Below are 26,048 nucleotides of genomic sequence, written 5' to 3'. Positions count from 1 at the left end.
ATAGGTAAGGTAAGCTGATTGTAAAAGAAAAAAAAATCAGTTCTACAGCCAAATATTCACTTCCATTGTATGCTGTCGTTGTGTACTGTTTTGTAACACCACATACAGCTTTAAAGCATCTCACAAGCATGTTACTTAAGGCTCCATTCACACCTGGACGTTTTTGTTTCAGGCGTTTTTTTCAGGCGTTTTTGCAGGCGTTTTACAGGCGTTTTTTGTGCAGGTGTTTTTAGATTGAATAGAGACCAATGGAAAACGCCTGTAATCTGCCCAAAAAGAAGCTCATGTACTTTTTTTGAGCGTTGGGCGTTTTGCTTCAGGCGTTAAAACGCTCAGATGTGAACAGGGGCCATTTAAATGAATGGGGTTTTACTTGTTGGGAGTTTTGGAAACGTTTTTTTTGAGCGTTTTTGGAGCTGAAAACGCCCAGGTGTGAATGGAGCCTAAATGATTTCTGTATTTTTATTTTGTTACCCATGATACACAGAAAAAGACCCTCACCCGACTGTACAGTATTTTTTTCTGGATTGGTACATGTACCCCATGGCCATACCCAGCTAACTATTGCCCTTTTTACAGTAGTTTTCCTATTGGCTCTAAAAATTGCCAGATTTTACTACCAGGATTCACCCTCCATTGACTAACTTGTATTAATTTAATTTCTCTGCAGGCAGTTCCTCTGTGAATTATATTTTAATGTTGTTTTAACCAAACTTATAGTTTGATATTAAAGTTAAATATAAATTTAGCATTACACATGGCGGCCTAAGTAGACATTTATCTGCAGAGACAGAATAGTATGGTTACACAGCTCATGGGATCATGTGATTGAATCTTATTGAGGATCACAAAACATTGCTTTACCATCTCCAGTCTCTTTTGTCATTGATAATATATGTATAGTGTCACCTGTTGTTTATGCTAATGATAGGAGACAACTGCCATTCATTTTCAATGAATGTTCCCTCCTATAATCTTCCCTCCACATATTAGAATGTTAATGAACTTGTCCGGGCTGTGACTGCCATGGAGAGCTGAAACAAAGAGAAGCTGAAACTATCTATGTAGATTGTGAAGATGCCTTTTGTGAAGTAGATCACACCTTTTTAACCAATGGAAAGTGAGCACATGTTACTGAATGATGGTAATATAAATAAAAGGTGAGGCTGGGCTCAGTCACTTACAAGAACTGCTGGTTAAGGGAACTACTAAAGAAGCTACTAAGGAATCCTATACTACTTTATACCAGGTGGGTACATTTTTTGTAATTGTACACTTGTATGGTTTAGATGTTTGTATGTGTTTATCTATGACCATTGAACCGTGATCTATGGTGTCAGCAGGTAGAGTACATTGCAGCACTTTTTTTCTGCTGGGTTTCAAAAAATCCAAGCAACTGATGCAATCAGAAATTATACAGAATATACTTTACATAGTAGGATTTCTATTTTGTTTTCTAAATGAGGAATTTCTATACAACAAAATAGCATAACATTTGTATTTTTTCGTATAAAAACTGAAAAGTATTAACTCTTTAAAATATGTTTGTGACCATTTCATCTTGATAATTTTGCTGTCTTTTGATACATTTCTTATTTGTGTGACACCCAAATATTACATTTTACATTTGTGCATCTATACGCATTTATGGGTTTTTACCATCAGATATATTTATATCCATATACCATCATTTTATAATGACATAAATAAAATAAATAAATACAAATGTTCCTGTAATTTTTTCCAATGTAATGTTTATGTTTTTTTTTTTTTTTTTTTTTTTTGCAACACCATATATTTAACTCAAAATAAAATCAACAAAGTCTGCTGATTTAAATATATCACATTATTATTATTTTATGGAAAATAGCAGAATGCCAAAGTTCAAAGTAAGGTTGGACATGGTACTTTATGAGAGCTTTGAAAAATAGTATGCATAAAATGGTAATGTAATAATAGGATGTTATTAATTCGGGTTGATGAGGGCACAAATTGGCACAATAGTGAGAGTTTCACAGATTTGTGATTGCTAAAAACTTGAATCACATTGCTTTCACCTGTTTGAGCACTTGACACAATCAGCCAGCACCAGATCACTATATGAGTGATAAATTGCTTTACCTAACATAGAAGTATTGTGCTTAAATTTGCTTCTACAGCATTCTCTTATGGAGTGGTCCATAGAAGCATTGGAAGCACAGGAGATGTTTGATACAACTACTGGGCTTAGCGGGGGATTGCTGCTGTCATAGACGGTGGTTCCAGCACAAGTGGCATGAATTGCTCACATGAGACCCTAAAGACACGGTTTTAAACTGACCCTGAGATGAATAGTCACTATCCCAGAAATGCTTGAAAATGGCAGCTGAGACTCAAGTGGTTAAAATTGATGTGCATGTCAACAAATACACCTAATAATCTTAAAGTGTTTCTAAAGGCTGAAGGTTTTTACCTTCATGCATTTTGTGAATAAAGGTAAAAAACCTTCTCTGTGCATCGCCCTCCACTAATCCTTACCTGAGCCCTCCTCCGATCCAGCAATGTTCATGAGACCCTTGGCTGTATGTCGACAGTCTGACATGACGTTTGACCTGTGAGGACATGAATAGAGTGTTACATGTGTTCTTGTCAATCAGAATACCTACAGTAGATTACCTTTTATAGGTATTTCAAGCTCATTTCCCCCCTCCCATGAGGAAAATAGCTAAAGTAAACATTGTTAATGTTTGCCATACAAAGCTTTCAGCTTTTGAAATAATGATGATGTTCACATGTAACATAAAAAGCTATCTTAAGAGATGACGGGACATTCATCCATACAGTCATGGACACACACTCACAAAGACATATGCAAGGAAGCATGGAGACATGGGAGTAAGTCACACATGTGCAAGTCACAAGCAAGTCTCAAGTCTTAACCTTCAAGTCTCAAGCAAGTCCCAATTTACTGTGGTGAAAAGCAAGCAAGTCAAGTCAAGTCCCTGCTAGAAGTCAAGCAAGTCAAGTCAAGTCATTTATTTTGGTCAAGTCACAAATCAAGTCAAAATACTGATCTACCCCAATTTTCACCTTTACATCAGTTAAAAGTCAGTGGTCAGGAAAGGTTTTGTTTTATTTTCAACATTAACAAAACTGCTTCATGCTTTTTTCTTGGCATATTAAAGAAACACTTTGAATGCCCAAACAGCTCAAAATCCTTCATCTGGTCATGTTTCAACACCACAGTCACTAAAAACATGTTAAATATTTCCATTGTTAAACAGCCAGTGTCCTAAAAATCAGAACACACTGAGGTGTTTTAAGTGACGGTGTCAGAAACATAACAGGCACATTAATTTTGCTTTAACACATCTTGAGAAAATGCAAATATTTAATAACTTAAAAAATAGTCATTTCTAGTCATATGTCTCAAGTCAAAGTCAAGTCTCAAGTCATGAATACCAAGTCAAAGTCAAGTCGAGTCTTTTATTAATTTTAGTCAAGCAAGTCTCAAGTCCTCAAACTGGTGACTTAAGTCTGACTTAAGTCAAGTCATGTGACTCAAGTCCCCCACCTCTGACTCTATGCTATGATATACTTAGACAGGTGCATTCTTTGAGCCGAAGATACATCATTTCCTTTGGGCCCATTAGGCTCAAACACACATTGCAGAAAGCTGGCAAGAAGCACATGGTGAGGCACACAGGCTTCTATAAGCGTCTAGATATTTTTTATAATTTATATTCTTATTTCTTGTATTTTTGTTTAACTTGCACTGAACTGTTTTTGTTTTACATTTATTTACATTACATTTTGTAATTTTGATGCCATTGTGTAGTAAAATAAAATCAAACATTTTGTTTTTAGTCAGCCTGGCCAAATCATTATATATATATATATATATATATATATATATATATAGATAGAAAGGAAGATAGATATATTGCAATCTCCTTCAGATACTTGTTAAAGGTTAAGTTCACTTGTTTAAACTTTTTTTTTTTAAATGCGCATCTTTTTGCAGGTAAAAAAAAGTGTATTTACAATTTATTTTTTATGAGCCTAGAAAGCATTTCACCAGTGATAAGCAGTACGGGGAGCTGCTGCAGGAGCGGGAACATGCTACATATTTCACCCTAAAAACAGGTGGAACATATAACATGTTCATGAAGGTGAACTTATCCTTTAAATATTATTAGTGTAAAAAAGGAGCACAGTTTACTTTTTAAAATGAAGTAGCGATGATAGGAGACTCCGTGTTGGATTTTCTATGGCAAATTAAACACATACTGCACACACAGGGTGGCTTTGCTAAAGGCAAATAGATTGTTTACTTTGCAAGGGAATTTTCACTTTTCAAGATAATATTTCCTTAGCTTTATTAAAAATAATTTGGTAAAAATGTATTTTATAAAAAATAATCATGTGCAAGAACAATAAAAAAAAAATATATATTTTTGCTTAAATATGAAAGGACGATGGCAGTCTGTAAAGCATTACCTAGTACATAAACCTCACTTAGTCTGCATTGAGTAAATGGGGACAACAATCTGTATTTGTAGATACGTTAAGGTCCATCAGAGACAGGATCTTTACGCTTTTTGCATTTTAGGTTGGAATATCTCTGTAAATACAGGGATATTCTGGGTAGAAGATTAGCAGGCGACTTGGTTTAGATGTACTGTACATGTAAGATGCTTTTGAACTTAATTTATTGACCTAGATTAGGGATAATTAGGGGAAATAATGTGTCCAGGCATAATTTAAAATAGAGGTTTAATTTCAAGGATGGGAGATTATTTAGTGTTGAGGTAAGCTAGAGGGTTAAACGTTTTATAATTTATTTGTAGATTACTTTCAGTGCAACTTATTTTTAGCTTTGAGGTGCAAACAACAGTCAGCCTTGGATCCTGGGTTCCAAAACCCAGCATAATAATGTTTAATACAAACAAGCAAAACATTTATCCACCATTTCAAATGTGATTATTGGAAAACAATCAATTCTAGTCCAAAATTCCAGAACATTATTCTCAAGTTAAAATTAATCTTTCTTCAACATTTTTTTTTTTTATTAACAATTTATTTTTATAATTCTATACAGATATCATCCATAGACCTTATGACCAATGAGAAGTCAATCTTATGACCCATAAGAAATTCTTCAGCAAAGCTCATTAATTAATAGAATTAACACAGAAGAAAATACATTTCAAGGTACAGAATTTTACAAGCACTTTTCGAAGAAGACATATTTGCTTCCAGAAAAAGATTCACACGGGGAAAACATGTTTAAATGTACAGAATGTGACAAATATTTCTCAAGAAAGGGGCCTTTTGTTTTACATGTGAGGAACCACACAGGAGAAAAGCCATTTCAATGCTCAGAATGTGACAAGTGTTTCTCATCAAAGTCAAGTCTTACTAGACATCAAAGGATTCACACAGGAGAGAAACCACATAGATGTTCAGAATGTACTGAGAGCTTCTCACAATCGGCACTTCTTTCTTACCACCAGAGGAAGATTCACCAAAGAGAAAATTCATTTAAATGCACAGAATGTGACAAGTGTTTCTATTTAAAGTCACATCTTATTGCTCACCAAAGGATTCACACAGGGGAGAAGCCATTCCAATGTTCAGAATGTGACAAATGTTTCTCATCAAATGGAAGTCTTACTAGACATCAGAGGATTCACACAGGAGAGAAACCATATAGTTGTTCAGAATGTAATGAGAGCTTCTCACATTCGTCACTTCTTTCTTACCACCAGACGAAGATTCACCAAAGAGAAAATGTATTTAAATGCACAGAATGTGACAGCTGTTTCTATTCAAAGTCAAATCTTGTTAAACACCAAATAATTCACACAGGAGAGAAGTCATTCCAATGTTCAGAATGTGACAAATGTTTTGCCAGAAAAAATCATCTTCAGGAACACCAAAAAACTCACACAGGAGAAAAGCCATTTATGTGCTCAGAATGTGACCAGTGCTTTAATAAAACATCTAATCTTTTGCAACACCAGAAGATTCACACATTCAGAATGTGAAAAATGCTTTGTGCAACATGCTCATCTTAAACTACACCAAAAGATTCACACAGGAGAGAAGCCGTATAGATGTTCAGAATGTGACAAGAGCTTTGCAGAAATGAGAGTTCTTGCTGTACACCAGAGGGTTCACACAGGAGAAAAACCATTTAAATGTTTGAAATGTGGTGAGTGTTTTAAACAAAAGAAACATCCTACTTGACACCAGAGGATTCACACAGGAGAAAAACTATTTAGATGTTTTGAATGTGACAAGTGTTTTACAAGAAAGGAAAATGCTAGCCACTCATCGATCCGGGGATGGATGTTGTATGACGTCAAAATGCAACATTAACTTTACGCTTTCTCAGTGGGTTCCCTTTAGCAAGAGAGACTAATCAAATCTAAAACCATTTGAAGCCGTATATAGTAAATCAGATTATAACATCTAGCTAAAACAAGAGAAAACAACATCACAGTATAGAGTTAGAAAATGTACAGTAAATTAAAATTCCTTTGTCATGGTGACTTTTTATATTTACATTTTCTTTGTTTTGAGGATCTGCTTCTGCTTCCTACAAAATGAATGAAAAATATATTTCTCAAGTGGGTGATCCATATTCACATCTTTGTTATATGCCAACACCCTGATCCCCCATTTAGTGTTACGGCACTATTCCTCTGTTATGTTTAGCAGGATGTACATACTGTAGATGAAAGGGGAGCATAACATGTAAATATTTCCATATATATACTTGTAAACCATTCATTATACTTGTATGTAGAGAGATTGCTATACCATAAAAGATTTTGAATTATTTGACAGCTTTTGTATTTAATTGCAGTTAGTTTGAAAGGCTTTAGGATGTAGAAAAGTTGCTTCAAGTGTTATTTTCTAAAAATGTGTAATCTTCATGAGAAGTGCTATAAAGCAGTTGATAATAAAGCCTAAAGCACATATAACTATGAAATAACCTCATCACATATACTAACCTTAATGGCCCATTCACACATTTTCAGTGCGGTGGATTGCAGTAAGGCACATTTTAAGACATGTGTTATTGGCACAAATCATATGCCACCTTAGTGAACTAGGGCAACACAACTTCAATGCACATGTGCTGCAGTGCATCACAACATATGTATTGCACTACCGTGTGTTGTGGTGTGTTACATTACCAAAAATGGTGCAAGTTTTTTTTCAGAAATTTTGTTGCATTGCCACCTATTCACATCAATGTGCAGTGTGGTCCTAAAGGACCCCTAAAGGTTAAGTAAATATGTACCAAAATAAATATAATAGGTGTGTAATGGAATGCAAAGGACTCTGTGCAGGCCAGTCAAGTTCCTCCACCCCAAACTCGCTCATCCATGTCTTTATTGACCTTACTTTGTGCACTGGTCCAAATCATTTGGTGGAGGGGGATTGGGGTGTGGGTTTTCTTTCAGGGGTTGGGCTGGGCCCCTTAGTTCCAGTGAATGGAACTCTTAAGGCCTCAGCATACCAAGACATTTTGAACAATTTCATGCTCCCAACTTTGTGGGAACAGTTTGGGGATGGCCCCTTCCTGTTCCAACATGACTGCTCAAAGCAAGGTCCATAAAGACATAGATGACTTTGGGGTGGAGGAACTTGACTGGCCTGCACAGAGTCCTGACCTCAACCTGATAGAACACCTTTGGGATGAATTGGAGCATTGACTGCAGGCCAGGTCTTCTCGTCCAACATCAGTGCCTGACCTTACAAACTTCTGGAAGTTGAAGCTGTTATAGCTGCAAAGAGTGGGCCAACTTAATATTGAACCCTATGTACTAAAACTGGGATGCCATTAAAGTTTATGTGCATGTAAAGGCAGGTGTCCCAATACTTTTGGTTATATAGTTTATGTACCAAAATAAATATAATATGAGTGTAAAGGACATCTTCTAAAGCTGACACCTGTACAGGTAAAAACCGTCTAAGTGCCGGTTCACATTTGTGTGGCTTGCGAGATCGCATGTGTAGCGGAGTAACCGTACAATCCACGATATCTCCACTGGTAGTCAGGCAGAGCATACAATAATCCTGGTAGCGTATAATATTAACAACCCTATAATAACCAGCAGACACATGGCTTGAAGGTCAACACTAGACTGCCTTGTTTATTGAAAAAACACAGGGATTACACTCAGCCAAAACCCCTCCCTCTTCGAGACATTCCACACACAAAACTGAACATCCCATAATACCTTGAAAGAGAAACCCCCTTAGGTTTGTGGGACTTTAAGGGTAACAGTAAAGGCTCTCATAAGAGAAGTTTTAACGTGAAGTAATTATAAAATTATTTATTTTGTAAGGTTGTGGTTGTAACAGACAATCATCATAAACTGTACATGTTTAAGTCATAGAATCGAAAAAGCATGAATGATACAATACAGTTGTAGGTACATAGCAGAGTCCAACGCGTTTCAAACTGTTTGTTTTAGTACATAAATCTTCCTCAGGGAGTCTGCATATGTTCCTGAAATACATGGTCAAATGTAAGTTCCAAGAAACAGAATATATATAAACATTTTACAGTGAAAAGTTTTTTTATACATGTAAAAAGTATTATTAGCATCTGCGACCACATGTTGCCCTTAAAGAGGTCCTGGAAAGCCTCTTGCTAGTCCAGGATACTCCTAGAGAGGAAACCTACTCCCAAAGATTGAAAAAACCCCTGGTCAATCTTTTCCAGGGGATATACGCATCACCCGTGCCTGGGGCGTTATCTTCTACAGATTTCCCCTTTCTTTAAAACAAGTGTCCACTAGCAGTCTCTATACACAATATAGATAGGTATTATTTATCCCATTCACAAGTTTATTTCACTTTCAATTAAAAATTAAATCTAATTAAAATTATCCCCCCTCTATGTATCTACCGCATGACTATACCGCTACAACTTAGGCGGACATATTAGCGGAGTCTATTAGAGAAAAGGGCGGATATGACGTCACCGCCAGTCCAGCGGAATAATCTCCGGGCATTTCAGGCGGAAATGACACACGTCGGAGCCTTTGATTTGGGCGGATGTGATGTCACCGCCAGTCCGGGGAACTTCCGGTGGTAAAAGACGGATATGACGTAACTATTTACAAAGCTCCCGCGGGAATCACCACGAGACTCTGGACACTTGGGTACTTAAGGGGACGCCGAGAGCCAGAACGGAGAGCTATCTCTCCGATGCAACACCGAACGCCTATCGCTCCGATATCCATACATAACAGTGAGTACTCTGGAGGAGACCTATATAACTAAAAACTCTTTTCTTAACTATTATGGCAACTTATTACAAGAGGGTTTTATCTTATTTTTCTCTCTATGTGACTATCAGGATCCATAGGACGAGTAATTTTAGATCACATCCTATATCTCATAGGATGATATGTTGCTGTCCTCATTGGATACGGTGACGACAGGCTTCAATCAGAACGGTATGATCGTCTCAGGTGGAATACCTACTTTTAACTAATAATAAGATATGCAAAATGTATACCTATATAGGCACATTATCCCTGTCCTATACCTTTCAGGCAAGGACTTATATTCCCATTGGGAAGATATAGGTCTCCCCAAAACCCCTGGAAACTGATGGGATACCCCACACCCTCCAATAAATTAGTGAGGTAAGAGCTATTTTAATCACATTACTTAATATAATATATACATTATCTTGATCTACCAAAGCTGAAAATATATATCTCCTTTTCCCCTGATAGGGTCCCACTTCAATAAATCCAAGAGATATATACATCGGAAGATAATATTTTCCTGGGAAAAATTAGCTTTTTTCCCTTTTTTCCCTATTTTTCCTGGTTTCGTTTTCTCTTTTTTCCCCTCTTTATATGTCTACATGAAAATCATCATAACAGGTGAATTTTACATGAATATTTTCTGTAATAATGTTTATATACATACTTACATTAACCCTGGATCTCTGACAGTTGTAAATATACTCACTGTTTCAGATACAAAATAAATCTTTATACCTGACTCTAGCTCTCAACGCATGGGAGTTTAAATCCCCCCGAAGGGGAACCTTCTTTTGGGCTCTACTGTTTTGCAGGTATGTCTTTTTAACACAAGGGGTCTTTTCATCCTTCCCCTTTTTCTTTTCTTTTTCTTTTTCTTTTTCCCCCCCTTTCCCTCCCTTTTCTTTCTGTCCCCTCCCCTTTCCTCTTCTTCCCCCTTCCCCCCTTTTCCCTTTTCCTTTTCAATCTTTGGGAGTAGGTTTCCTCTCTAGGAGTATCCTGGACTAGCAAGAGGCTTTCCAGGACCTCTTTAAGGGCAACATGTGGTCGCAGATGCTAATAATACTTTTTACATGTATAAAAAACTTTTCACTGTAAAATGTTTATATATATTCTGTTTCTTGGAACTTACATTTGACCATGTATTTCAGGAACATATGCAGACTCCCTGAGGAAGATTTATGTACTAAAACAAACAGTTTGAAACGCGTTGGACTCTGCTATGTACCTACAACTGTATTGTATCATTCATGCTTTTTCGATTCTATGACTTAAACATGTACAGTTTATGATGATTGTCTGTTACAACCACAACCTTACAAAATAAATAATTTTATAATTACTTCACGTTAAAACTTCTCTTATGAGAGCCTTTACTGTTACCCTTAAAGTCCCACAAACCTAAGGGGGTTTCTCTTTCAATTTATGACGGGATTATGGTAACCAATTACCTGGTAGCTATCTATACTATTTTACACATCCCATAATACCTTACTCTGCCAGACAAACAATAGGACAATATCCAGTGGCTGTGTTTGCCACACGGGGTCTCCACAGAGGGACAGCAGGGGTTTCCAATACACATTCATGAGCCAGCAGCTAACACAATACAAAATCCTACAGGTACTGCTCGGGTTACGTTTACACATACAATACACACATAATACAGTTGTACAATCATTCCTGACAGAATACTCTGTAAGTGGCGATGTTTGTCACAATGCTCCCCCCAGAACCAAGCCGGCATACACAGTCTGATCCATAACGGATCGGCTTGGGGATGTCCGGGGAATACTCACAGATAATTTTTCCAGTTCAGTTTGTCGAGATAACCGTCAGCATTGCCATTCTGTTTTCCGGGGAGGTAGTGAATAGTAAAGTCATAAGGTTGTACCACCAAACTCCAGTGCAACAACCGGGCTCAATACTGTTCTTAATCCAAACATTGAAGCGTCTGGACCTCAGAAGGCCAGTAGGTCTCCAGGATATTGGCCGGGGATCTGGACTGGCAGGATCGCTGAGGGCAACTGGCCTAGATCGTTCCCCAGTAAGATGTCGGTGGGGAGCTCCCGTATCAACCCCACATCAATCAGACCTGCCCCGGCACCCCAATTCAAGTGGACTCTCGCAGTGGGTAGTCGGTGTACTGCTCCCCCTGCCATCCGTACCACTGCTGAGCCTCCGGTTCGGGCGGCATCTGGAACCAGGTGTCGCTTGACCAAGGTGAGAGTGGCTCCCGTGTCTCGGAGACCTTGAGCGGGCCTTCCATTTAACTGGACCGATTGTAGATGATGCTGTTGGTTCTCCGTGGCAGCTTGCACCGGGTTAGCTTCATGAAGGGTACCCCATTGCTCCTCTGTGTGTTTGAACCTGGGTACAACTGGGGAAACCTCTGTGGGATAGTAGGGGACCGTTGTCCGTGCTGAAGGGGGTGACCCTGGTCGGATCCATGCAGCTTGGTTCCTGCTATGGGTACAGTCTCGTCGATAGTGCCCAAACTGCTTGCACCTGTGGCACTGTACCCCACTGCGGGACGGGTATCTGGGTGTCTGGTGTTTGGAGGAGTTTCGCCCCGTCTGTGGTAGTAGTGGTCCTGTGGTGCGAGCCTGCTGCTGGGTAACAACTGAATAAACTTCGTGGATGGTAGATTGGGGAACAAAAGCTGAAGTCAGCTCCCCCAGGTCGTTGCCCAAAATAACATCTGCGGGTAAATCCTGCATCATGCCCACCTCCACATTCCCTGACCCAGCTCCCCAATTCAGGTGTACTTTCGCAGTGGGAACTTTGAAAATGGCTCCCCCAGCTACTCGCACAGCTACAGAATCCCCAGTGAGTTGTCTGGATGCAATAAGGTGATTCCGGACCAATGTGATGGTAGCCCCAGAGTCACGTAACCCTTCTAGTTGTCTCCCCTCCAGGTGAACAGCTTGCCGGTGGTTTTGTTGATTGTCCGATGCCGCTTGGATGGGGTTAACCTCGTGTAGGGTGCCCAGGGGTTCCTCCATTTGGAGTGCTGTGGGGGGTTGTAATGCAGCGGCTGCTTGGTAACAGTGTACAGCGGCTCGAGGTGCTGGTGCGTAGCCCTGATTCGGCCAGGGCTGACGAGGCCGATTTTGGGGACAGTCTTTCTGTATGTGCCCCATTTGGTTGCAGAGATGGCACCGGGTATGGGCTCCTGGTTGGTACCTGGGGTACTGACAGTTACCTCCTCCTGAACGTGGGCGTGCTGGTTCAGTAACTGCTGGTCGGTGATAGGGTTGCTGGGCAACTACCCTAGGCGGTGGTCGTTGTTCCCGTCTAGTGTCTTGGTGCTCATCTGCTAATTTAGCAGCCTCTGGAAGGGTGCAAGGTTTACGGTCCCTTATCCAGAGCTGCATTTCTTGAGGTAGTCTCCGGAAAAACTGCTCCAACAATAATAATTGCAAAACATCCTCTCGTGAAGTGGCTTGTGTTGCATCTAACCATCCGGTGGCCGCCCTGTGCAACCGATGGGCAAACTCAGTGTGGGAATCTTGGTCCTGCTTTTTAAGATCCCGGAATTGGAGTCGGTATGCCTCGGAGGTGATGGCATACCTGGTCAAAATCGCCTGCTTAACTTTCTGGTAGTCCCGGATGTCGGCATTAGGGACTGCCCGATACGCATCGGCCGCCCGGCCAGACAATTTCCCAGCCAATATCTGTACCTGATCCTCTGGGTCAATGTTATGTAACTGGCACAGCCTCTTGAAGTCTTGCAAATACCCATCTATTTCTCCCTCTGTGTCCGTGAAGTTTTTAAATGCCTGGTACGGTATTTTGGGTTTACCTTGCGGCATGCTGAGTGGAGTTGGGTGTACTTGGAGAGGTTGTGGCTGGGGCCCCCTTATGGCCATGATGTATTCATGTACGTCCGCTGCGACCCGTTCATGGGTCTCCATTGATGGGGTACTTGGATACAACGCTATCCTGCTGAGAAATTCCAGTTCAAATTCCCGGTCTGTTTCTGGCCTTGCATCCATGGCTGCTCTGTCTTCTTCCATGAGTTCTTTGATCAGTGTCGCCTTGTTCTTGTTGCTGGCTATCTTGCCTCTTGCCTCCAGCAATGCTTTCAATGTCTGCCGCTTTAGCCGTGTATAATCCGTTCCCATTCACCAGCCTTTCGTGTAGTTTTACGTACTGCCGAACTCCGGTTTCATCTGAATGGTTTCTTTTCTCTTTGTTCGCATGAATACTGCCAAACGCTGCTTCGCTGTGTGGATAAAGATCCCGTCGCTTGCCACCAATTGTAGCGGAGTAACCGTACGATCCACGATATCTCCACTGGTAGTCAGGCAGAGCATACAATAATCCTGGTAGCGTATAATATTAACAACCCTATAATAACCAGCAGACACATGGCTTGAAGGTCAACACTAGACTGCCTTGTTTATTGAAAAAACACAGGGATTACACTCAGCCAAAACCCCTCCCTCTTCGAGACATTCCACACACAAAACTGAACATCCCATAATACCTTACTCTGCCAGACAAACAATAGGACAATATCCAGTGGCTGTGTTTGCCACACGGGGTCTCCACAGAGGGACAGCAGGGGTTTCCAATACACATTCATGAGCCAGCAGCTAACACAATACAAAATCCTACAGGTACTGCTCGGGTTACGTTTACACATACAATACACACATAATACAGTTGTACAATCATTCCTGACAGAATACTCTGTAAGTGGCGATGTTTGTCACAGCATGTAATTCGGAGCGCACTGCTCCTTCATTACATGCGATCTCATGTGCGGATGCGAATTCAGCCATACACTTTGTATGGCTGAATTTACACTGTATCCACACCAAACACGCACAGGACCCTTTTTTTCAGCCGCATCAGGATCGGATCGCACAGTGGTTCACACTTGTGCGATCCGATCCTGTGCGAACAGTCAGATCGCACTGCGATATGCGATCAAACTGGGGGTGTCGTTCACATTTAATTGACACCCCTGCGTATCGCATATGGCAGTGTGAACTGCCAGAGGTGCGGATGCGATGCGGGATCACGCTGCATATTCGCACAAGTGTGAACCTGCACTAAGATTTATTTTCCCCTCATCTTGGAGAGAATTCCTCTCACTTACCTTTCATTGCATCACTTCTAAACAGACAAAAAATGAACTACTACAAGCCAATTCCAAAAAAGTTGGCACACTGTACAATTTGTGAATAAAAACAAAAGGCAATGATGTGGAGGTTTCAAATTTCAATATTTTATTCTGAATACAACATAGATGACATATCAAATGTTTAAACTGAGAAGATGTATCATTTTAAGGGAAAAATAAGTTGATTTTAAATTTCATGGCATCAACACATCTCAAAAGTTGAGACAAGGCCATGTTTACCACTGTTTGGCATCCCCTCTTCTTTTTATAACAGTCTGCAAACGTCTGTGGACTGAGGAGACAAGTTGCTCAAGTTTAGGAATAGGAATGTTCTCCCATTCTTGTCTAATACAGGCTTCTAGTTGCTCAACTGTCTTAGGTCTTCTTTGTCGCATCTTCCTCTTTATGATTTGCCAAATGTTTTCTATGGGTGAAAGATCTGGACTGCAGGCTGGCCATTTCAGTACCCGGATTCTTCTTTTACGCAGCCATGATGTAATTGTTGCAGTATGTGGTCTGGCATTGTCATGTTGGCGAATGCAAGGTCTTCCCTGAAAGAGACGACGTCTGGATGGGAGCATATGTTCTAGAACTTGGATATACCTTTCGGCATTGATGGTGCCTTTCCAGATGTGTAAGCTGCCCATGCCATATGCACTCATGCAACCCCATACCATCAGAGATGCAGGCTTCTGAACTGAGCGCTGATAACAACTTGGGTTGTCCTTGTCCTCTTTAGTCCGGATGACCTGGCGTCCCAGTTTTCCAAAAAGAACTTCAAATTTTGATTTGTCTGACCACAGAACAGTTTTCCGCTTTGCCACCCGGATTCTTCTTTTACGCAGCCATGATGTAATTGTTGCAGTATGTGGTCTGGCATTGTCATGTTGGCGAATGCAAGGTCTTCCCTGAAAGAGACGACGTCTAGATGGGAGCATATGTTCTAGAACTTGGATATACCTTTCGGCATTGATGGTGCCTTTCCAGATGTGTAAGCTGCCCATGCCATATGCACTCATGCAACCCCATACCATCAGAGATGCAGGCTTCTGAACTGAGCGCTGATAACAACTTGGGTTGTCCTTGTCCTCTTTAGTCCGGATGACCTGGCGTCCCAGTTTTCCAAAAAGAACTTCAAATTTTGATTTGTCTGACCACAGAACAGTTTTCCGCTTTGCCACAGTCCATTTTAAATGAGCCTTGACCCAAAGAAAATGTCTGTGCTTCTGGATCATGTTTAGATATCGCTTCTTTTTTGGCCTACAGAGTTTTAGCCGGCAACGGCAAATGGCCCGGTGGATTGTGTTCACCAACCATGTTTTCTGGAAGTATTCCTGAGCCCATGTTGATTTCCATTACAGTAGCATTCCTGTATGTGATGCAGTGCCATCTAAGGGCCCGAAGATCACGGGCATCCAGTATGGTTTTCTGGCCATGACCCTTACACACAGAGATTGTTCCAGATTCTCTGAATCTTTGGATGATATTATGCACTGTAGATGATGATAACTTCAAACTCTTTGCAATTTTTCTCTGAGAAACTCCTTTCTGATATTGCTCATCTATTTTTCCCTGCAGCATTGGGGGAATTGGTGATCCTCTGCCCATCTTGACATCTGAGAGACACTGCCACTCTAAGAGGCTGTTTTTATACCCAATCATGTTGCCAATTGACCTATTAAGTTGCAAATTGGTCCTCCAGCTGTTCCTTATATGTACATTTAACTTTTCCGGCCTCTTATTGCTACCTGTCCCAACTTTTTTTAAATGCGTAGCTCTCATGAAATCCAAAATGAGCCAATATTTGGCATGACATTTCAAAATGTCTCACTTTTAACATTAGATATGTTATCTATATTATATTGTGAATAAAATATAAGTTTATGAGATTTATAAATTAGTCCATTCCTTTTTTACTCACAATTTGTACAGTGTCCCAACTTTTTTGGAATTAGGTTGTAGAACAATGTGTGCCTAAACTAGCTCACATTATATTACTCCCACACACCACACCCATTATACCCATAGATAAAACAAAAGTTGCACGGGTCTAAAAATAGACTGACTAGCCATAGTATCCCTGATAAAATCTGTCCTTCTGCTGGTTAATTTTACCATGCTGTATCCTCTGCTCTGTTTCATTTCTTGTAGTAAAGGCCCAGCCAGTGCCTTTTGTCTCTAGTAAATTTGGGCCTAGCCTTTCTATTTCAAATTGTCCTGCTACTGGCCAATTTTACTCGGCTGTATCATCTGTTGTATCTTATTTTGTGTAGTAAAAATCTGCCTGAATTATTTTGCTGTAGTACTCTTCAGCCAGTTCTCCCTTATTAAAAATGTAGTGCTCTTAGCCAATCTTACACTGCTATATCATCTGGGGTCTCCTAAATCTTAATGAAAGTTTGATATAAATTGGCCAATGACAGGAGAGTTTTACACCGGGGAGAACAGGGACAGCTTCAACAAACTACTGGTAAATTTGTATCTGCGGATTAAATCGGGCATGTCATGTCACTGCTAAAGCAACCAGAAAAAAATTGTTTATGTTTTTTAAAACAGAAATCATTCAGATTGTGGTTCTGCAGTAGGTAAGGCATGTTGGTTGTAAAAAAAAATCTATTCCACAGCCACATATTCACTGCCAGTGTTCTGTAACTTCACATACAGCTCCAAAGCACCTCGCAAGCATGTTATTTAAGGGATTCCTGTACTTTAATGTTACCCTCGATGTACAGGAGAAGACCCTCACCTGTCTGTACAGTATTTTTTCTGCATTGGTACATGTTCCCCATGGCCATACCCAGCTACCCATTGCCTTTTTTTTTTTTTTTTTTTTTTACAATACTTTGCCTATTAGCCCTAAATATAGCCAGAAATGATTAGCAGGATTCACCCTCCATTGACTTCTGTGGGATTTACCGCTAAGTTTAGGCTAATTGAATATCAAACCAAATTTGCTGAATCCTTGGGGAATTGAACCAAGATATATCTGACTATTCCTATTGGTCATTCCTCTGTGAATTATTTTTCTGTCTGTAGTACAACCAAGATGATAATTTGATAATAAAGTTAAATATAAATTTAGCATTGCAAATGGTTGCCTAAGTAGACATTTATCTGCAGAGACAGAACAGTATGGTTACACAGCTCATGGGATCATGTGACTGAATCCTAATGAAGATCACAAAACATTTCTTTACCATCTCCAGTCTCTTTTGTCATTGATAATATATGTATAGTGTCACCTGTTGTTTATGCTAATGTTGGGAGACAACTGCCATTTATTTTCAATGAAGGTTCCCTCCTATTGTCTTCCCTCCATATATTAGAATGTTAATGAACTTGTCCTGGCTGTGACTGCCATGGAGAGCTGAAACAAAGAGAAGCTGAAACTATCTATGTAGATTGTGAAGATGCCTTTTGTGAAGTAGATCACACCTTTTCAACCAATGAAAAGGGAGCACATGTTAGTGAATGGTGGTAAAATAACCACTTAAGCCCCAGGCCTATTTCTGACACTTTTTGTTTACAAGTTAAAATCAGTATTTTTTCCTAGAAAACTACTTTGAACCCCCGAACATTATATATATATTTTTAGAAAAGACTCTGGAGAATAAAATGGCGGTTATTGCAATATTTTTTGTCACGTGGTATTTGCGCAGGGGTCTTTAAAACGCCATTTGTTTGGAAAAATTACGAAAAATCACATTTCACTGCAGTTAAAAAAAACTAAACAGTAAAGTTAGCCCATTTTTTTGTATATTGTGAAAGGTGATGTCACGCCAAGTAAATATATACCCAACAGGTTACAGTTTAAAATTGCGCACACCCGTGGAATGGCGACAAACTACGGTCAATAGAAATCTCAATAGGCGACGATTTAAAACATTTTAACAGTTACCAGTTTAGAGTTGGAGTGTAGCTCTTTTTTTTAAATTATTGCTCACGCTCTGGCGATCGCGGCGATACCTCACATGTGTGGTTTTAACAGCGATTTCATCTGCGGCGCAACTTCCATATACATTTTCTTTCGTGCGCGAGCTAACGGCAACGGGGGCGGCTAAATTTTTATTTTTTTCTATTTTTTTAAAAAAAAAAAATTTCTTTATCAGTATCACAGGTTTTAAAAAAAAAAAAATCTGATCACTTTTATTGCTGTCACAAGCGATGTAAACATCCCTTGTGACAGCAATATGCAGTGACAGGTACTCTTTATGGAGAGATCGAGGGTCTAAAAGACCCTCGACCCCTCCACTACACTTCCATGTATTCAAAACGCTGAAAACTGCATTTTTGAATACACTAGTTTTTTGAATCTTTCACCTTTAGCAGCAGAGTAGCCCGGACGTGACGTCATGGACGCCGCCTCCGGGTTATGTCATTGGAGACACGATCGAAGCCGCATCCGGCTTAGATCGGGACTCCATCCAGCCGGTGGATGTGCTGGCTGGGTGCTTGGGTCTCCTGGTGGGACGGGAGACCCGGGCAAAGCCTCGGAGGGTGGCAGGAGGGTGGGGGACATCCCCTCCCGCTTGCCGGGGTAATGATCAAGCGGCTCCCGAGCCGCATCAGTCATTACCGCCGGAAAGCTGACCGCGGGCTCTAAACAACGGTACCAGGGTTATGCCTCTAGCTAGAGGCATCATCCCGGTATAACCCCGCAAAGTCAGCCAACGTACGGGTACGTCACTTTGCGGTAAGTGGATAAATAAAAGGGGAGGCTGGGCTCAGTCACCTACAAGAACTGCTGGTCAAGAGAACAAGAAACATATAAGGGATTCTTTACTACATTATACCAGGTGGGTACATTTTTTATGATTGTACAATTTCGATGTTTGTATGTGTTTATTTATGACCACTGCAGAAGACAAGTGTTGGGAATATACACTACCATGGGATGGTACCAACAGATGTATACGAATAAGTATATAAAACTATGTGCCACATCCCATACAATGAATTGGAAATAGAAACTGAGACAAAATGGACTTTACAGGCACAGGTAAGACATATATTTAAAAAAAAATTATTGATGGTCATCTGTATCAAAAAACTACAATAATACAATAAAATATATACAACATCATTAAAAACACTAGAATGTACAGTTATTCAGACCTGACAATAGGTGTCCAAAGAAGACCTACTACGGTTGACACTGAAAGTATGGATAACCTAATATACAGGCTAGAGTGTAAGCTCATATATAGGCTAGAATGTAAGCTCTACATGTTTCACGATCTCATCGCTTCTTCAGGAGCTCTTCTAGTTTCTGTACATAATAAGGCCTCTTGCACACAATACTCCTGTTTGAGCATCTACTTTTTTTGGGAGTATTCGCGAGTATTTGCGTGCATTGAGGCCTAAATTACTGACCAAAAATGTAGATTTTTCTATTTTGTTCTTACTGAAGAATGCACAGCGCTTGTTTACGCGCCTGTGTGCATAGACACATTACAATTAATGGGCTGTATTTTAGCTCAGAAAAAAAAGAAGCTGTACTGAGCTTTTTCAAGTTGCGAGATGTTCAAACAGGAGTATCGTGTGCAAGAGGCCTAGAGATAAAGGAACATACAATTACACATACATATTCCAATTAGGCCTCTTACACACGATACTCCTGTTTGAGCATCTCCTTTTTCAGCCGTAAATTTATCTTATTGAAATGCACACATTTTCGCGCATTGTCACATATATGCGGTCGCACAAATTTGCGTATTTTAACGCAAATGTATTCTCGCGTTTTTTTAAATATGCAAATTAGCATTTTTCGGATCAACAGTATGTCCGTGTGCATTTATTTGTGCGCAATTGCACGTATTTGCGCGTATTAGGTGTAAATTACTGTCCAAAAATGCAGATTTTTCTATTCTGTTCTTACTGAAGAATACGCGGCACTCATTTACGCGCCTGCGTGCATAGGCACATTAGAATGAATGGTCTGTATTTTAGCTCATAAAAGAAAAAAGCTGTACTGAACATTTTTAAGCTGCAGTGTGCAAGAGGTTAAAATACGTGAAATATAACCATCACCAAAGTGTTTGACCTCGCTGACCCAGAAAACCCAAAGGTACACTAACATGCCTGTGAGGGATATGCAACGAATGTGGGGACACACTCTATTATTATCTTTATACCAAAGGGGGAGATAAAGGTTTATATCTAGATTCTCCACAAGTATTTGCAGGGTATATCACATCAAGTAGGCCATATAAAGAGATACAGATAGGGAGGGAATCAGAGATGAGGACACATCTGAGGGTAAAGAAAACACCTACCCTCATAAGTGTCCAATACGAATAGCTATACAGGGGAAGCCAAGTCCCCAATAGATTATTTAGAATTATATGTAGATACAAAAAGAGGCCAAATTCGATTTAGAAAAAATCAATCTGAAAGTAAGAAGGCCATTAAGGGAGCATATAGGAATAAACAAGGGGTGGAACATAGGTACAGGGCTATAGTTGCAAAGGAGGGAATATACAAGAACTTGCCTAGTAGATAAATATCACCTATCAGGGCCCACCACTTAGGGGATACATATAAAGCCATATTAAAATAGATAAAGTATATGCGTCTCGGGTTATTAGAATTTTTTGTAAAAATTTAGACAATGTATAAGTAGATAGACATGTATACTTCTAATGGTATCCTAATTATGATCACTGAACTGAAACCTATGGTGGAAGCAGGTGGGGTACATCAGTTATTTTTTCTGCTGGGTTTCAAGACAAAAAATCCAGGTAATTGATACAATCAGAAATTATATATACTGCACATAATATAATTTATTTTGGGATACAAAAAAATCTATACAGCAATATTTCATAAAATATTTTTTCATATAAAGGATGAAAATTTGTTAACTTTCTTCAAACATATTTGTGACCATTTCATCTTGGTAGTTTGTCTGCTTTTTGATACATTTCTAGTACATTTCTAGTTTGTTTGACACCTAATTGTAACATTTTACACTTGTACATTAATAAATTTTTATGGATTTCTCTTATCTATATTCATATACATATACCATCATTTTTTACTGGCATGCAGTATATTCATGCTGGAACAATTGGCTGTTTTGTTAAATAATTAAATGGGTGCCTCTTCATGAGATCAAACATTCTTCTCAGCTATCTCTCTATCTCAAAAGCATTTTTTTTCCTTGAAATACATTTCGCACTTCAGTTAAGGCCCAGAAATCAGTGATTTTCTTTTCACTAAAATTTTAGTAATTGAAAAAAAAAAATGTATAGTAGCATATCAAAGTCACAATTTAAATGCTCCACATAGGAGATGAGTCATCAAATACTTCTGCTAAACAACCAACACAAATAGGACCAATATCATCATTAATAATTTGCCTCCCCAAGACTTTTTCTCCCCTAAACCCCCTTGAGCCCCAGAGTGATTTTATTTTTCATTTTCATGTCTCATTTCAAAAGTTTTATGTTAGGTTTTTTTAGTCTTGTCTAAAGTGCTGTACATTTTTTTTAGTACAGCTTTAGTTTGGTAGGAAATCTATATTTATGTTTTTATTTCTATGACTTTTATTGGTAGCAAAAAAAAAATGCATTTTCCTGTAATTTTTTTCAATGGAACAATTTGTAAAATGATGTAAAAAAAATACCGGGTTGATTTACTAAAACTGGAGAATGCAAAATCTGGTGCAGCTGGATAAGGTAGCCAATCAGCTTCTAACTTCAGCTTGCCCAATTAAGCTTTGACAAAAAAAACAAAAAACTGGAAACTGATTGAAGAACTGTACCAGATTTTACACTCTTCAGTTTTAGTAAATAAACCTCTATGTAATTTATACAACGTCATAAGCCTACCCCAGAATATAATCAGCAAAGTCTGCTGAGAAAAATGATATCACATTAATGCAACTTTTATGTAAAACAAGGAAATGGTAAAGTTCAATATAAACGTAGGCGCTTTACTTTAGGAGAGGTTTAAAAAATGGTTTGCTTACATTTTTAGCATAAAAATAACATATGATTAAGGTTAGGTTCACACTGCTCTGTTGCAAAAATGCAGTAAAAATGCATATGCACTTTTGCCACTTTTAGCCAGAATTTTTGCTGCGTTTCCAGTGCGTTTTGCACCTGTGCAAAAAAAGGCCGGGTGGCTTAAAATAAAAAGGACATGTAACTTAAAAAACACACCAAAAATGCAACCACAGGGGCATTTTTGCAGCTTTTTTGTGTGTTTTCCATTAATGTTTGATTTCAATAGGGAGGTGCATTTTTTTTACCACACCAAACATGCATCAAAAATGCAGCAAGCAGGACTTTGACAAAAGCAACAGACTTGCAACTGAGAACAGTAAAAAGTGTAAATGAGGATCCTGTCCCAGATAAAACTAAACTTACATACAAACACAGATCATAGTCCTTATTTAGTCAAATCTGACTCAAATATATTCAGTCTATATATCCACCAAAGTTCTATTTTTTTTTTCAAGGATACATGATCACCACTAGGGATGATCGAACGGTTCGGGTCCACCATCGGTTCGGCCCGAACATTGGGTGTTCGAGGTTCGGCCGAATTTAGAACTTTTTGCCCAAAAAGTTCGGAATTCGGCAACCAGAACCGACCAAATTGCAATGCTTCAGGAAATGGGCTTTAAAAGCCCGTGATTGGACCAGAACCATTAGCAAAAGCCAATTGAGGGGGCAGGAGAATGCTAGGAATGTGATTCGAGTGACTAGGGGCTCCCTAGACCAATCATTAGTGAATACGCCCCCCAGTATATAAGATCGCCCCCGCCAAATTCCTAGCATTCTTGTATGGGACATGGAAGAGAGTGGAATGCTGTTCTGTTCTAATGTGTTACAAAGTGTCATTTAGCTATTTTTAGTGTGAGGAAAGGGATATCTAGTGTAGTTAGAGTGCTCCTTTACACTTAAGTTAGCTTCAAAAATGTTGTTTCTGTAGGGAAAGTGTTAAGTGTAAGGGGACCGTAGTGTAGTGTAGGGTTAACTGACAGTGACTGCTATGGAAGGGTGACAAAACCCTTCCATAGCAGGGTGACCGCTATAGAGAAATGATAATTTCTCTGAGTTGCTTCGGGACAGGAATATGGCTTCTCACCAGCAAGCATTTTTCATGCTGCAGGGGTTGCCACTGCCAGTGCTTTTTTGAGGACATGTTTGATGTCAGACATGACATCTGAACATGTGTATATGTCTGTATATATACCCCTAGACATATATAGGTGTGATAGTAGCAGAAATATATGCTTGCGCTAATGAAATCATTTACAGTAATATATTTCTGCTACTATCACACCTATATATGGCTAGGTGTCTATATACATATAATTATGTGTGTATATATACCACTATACACAAGTTCAGATGTTTTGCCTGCCTCAAAAGAACCCAAAAAAATGCCAAAAAAACGCTAGCGTCAAAAAAAAAATGCCCAGGTGTGTTTTTGCTGGCATTTTTTGGGGGATAAATGATTTCATTAGCGCAAGCATATATTTCTGCTACTATCACACCTATATATGTCTAGGTGTGTATATAAATATATGTATGTGTGTATATACACCACTATACACAAGTTCAGATGTTTTGCCTGCCTCAAAAGAACCCCAAAAAATGCCAAAAAAAACGCTAGCCTCAAAATAAAAATGCCCAGGTGTGTTTTTGCTGGCATTTTTTGGGGGTTTTTGGAGGCAGGCAAAACATCAGAACTTGTGCACAGTACCACTATACACAAGTTCAGATGTTTTTCCTGACTGCAAAGAACCCAAAAAAATGCCTGCTATTAAACCGGCAAGGTGTGAAAACTCCTGTGCTGAAAGTGTTCTAATACAAACGATCTTTTTTTTATGGTTCTGGACATGCTACAGAGCTGAAACTTCACATGTACACTTTTTAGACCCCCCAGATACGAAATCCAAAGTAAAAATCAAAAAACCTCTCTTTTTTTTAAATTTTTCAATAATTGGCTTTTTTTTAATCAAAAATTACAATTTTTAAGAACTTTTTTGTGTGATTTTGTGTCTGGGGGGTCTAAAAGGTGTACCTGTGAAGTTTCAACTCTGTAGCATGTCCGGAACCAGAAAAAAAAGATCATATAAGTGTAAAAGGAGGGTCCCACATCCCTGTTCTACTGAAAAATTATCTTTTTTTTTTTCATGGTTCTGGACATGCTACAGAGCTGAAACTTCACATGTACACTGTTTAGACCCCCCAGATACTAAATCCAAAATCAAAAAATCTCTCTCTTTTTTCTTTTTTTTTCAATAATTGGCTTTTTTATCAAAAATGACAATTTTTAAGAACTTTTTTTTTGTGTGATTAATAGTTAATGGGGCATGACCCAGAACCCTATGGACTTTTTAGGGGCATTTATTGGGTTTTAGGGCTTAAAAATTGTGTTTTTTGATTACCGAAGTTCGGGTCCCATTTCAATGGGGTTCTGAAATCCGGGCCGAACTTTCGGGAAGTTCGGATGTTCTGGCCGAACTGAACTTTTCAAAAGTTTGATCATCCCTAATCACCACCACTATTTGACTTTAATATCATCTAAGATCAAAAACATAAAGTCGGAATCATATTGTTAGGCCTCTGATAAATGCTTTTGGACATTTTGGACATTAGGACATTCTGGAGTGGATTTACTAAAGACAAACAGACTGTGCACTTTGCAAGTACAGTTGCACTCTACAAGGATATTTGTTTCAGAGATTAGTAATTAAGGTAAAACTTCACTCTGCAATAAATACCCAATCACGTGCATGAAAAAAAAAAAAAATGCATTTCTTGCTTGCACATGATTGGATGATGAAAAAAAAGCAGACCTTTCTCTCATTTACTAAGCTCTGGAGCAAATGCCCTTGTAGAGTGCAACTGCATTTGCAAAGTGCACTGTCTTTTTGCCTTTAGTAAATCAACCCCTATGTATTTAACTTTCCATGTTGTCATGTCTAAGAAATCTGTGCTCCCTGTCCCCGAGCATTCTGCAGAGCTATCCTTGATAAAAATACTGGGTTTGGTGGATACACAAGCTGAACACATAGGGGTTCATTTACAAAAGGCAAATAGGCTATTTACATTGCAAGGGGATTTTTACCAAGATCTTTTTTATTTTTCCTTAGCTTTATTAGATGTGGTGAAAACTCATTTTGGAAAAAATATCCAATCAAGTGCGAGGAACATAAAAAAACAGTATTTTTGTTTGCACATGATTAGATGATGGTAGTCAGCAGCGCTTCATCTAGTAAATAAACAACACGGAGTCTGCATTGACCACATAGGAACAATGATCTGTATTCGTATATCAGTTTGGATCCATCTGACAACAGAACAGGATCTACATTTACACTTTTTGCATTTTAGGTTGGAATATCTCTGTAAATACATAAAAATGTAATATTTGGGAAGAAGATTAGCAGGTACATTGGTTAAGATGTACATGGTATATATTTCTGTTTACATGATATATGTTCTTGTTTACATTGGTTATCAGCAGTGTCTGATTCTGTATTTCCCACGTAGGGATATAATGTAAACAAGGCAGATGGCCGTTCTGTCAGTTTGGGAAGGCATTGATCCCGTGTTCCTGCAAAGCAGTGACACAAATCTATGCCTTCCCTTAGTGAAAGCACCTCCCACAGT

The 26,048-nt window shown here is 39.1% G+C and overlaps 1 protein-coding gene across 1 annotated transcript in view; it reads left to right on the top strand.

Annotated features, from left to right (window-relative positions):
* Positions 1 to 5,264: 5,264 nt before the first annotated feature.
* The window catches only part of LOC309552826 (uncharacterized protein), a gene marked incomplete at both ends in the record, with an annotated part of 253,908 nt that continues 233,124 nt past the window's right edge, over positions 5,265 to 26,048 (top strand). Inside the window, 2 exons of the mRNA XM_082253736.1 lie at positions 5,265 to 5,968; positions 6,006 to 6,196. Coding sequence (XP_082109862.1) covers positions 5,265 to 5,968; positions 6,006 to 6,196 — 895 coding nt within the window. The remainder of the gene's footprint in view (positions 5,969 to 6,005; positions 6,197 to 26,048) is intronic.

This window comes from Pelophylax lessonae (assembly GCF_965119305.1).
Source record: "Pelophylax lessonae genome assembly, chromosome: 4".
Lineage (NCBI taxonomy): Eukaryota > Metazoa > Chordata > Amphibia > Anura > Ranidae > Pelophylax > Pelophylax lessonae.
Note: the sequence above shows the minus strand (reverse complement) of the source record. Positions and strands in the feature narration are given on the sequence as shown.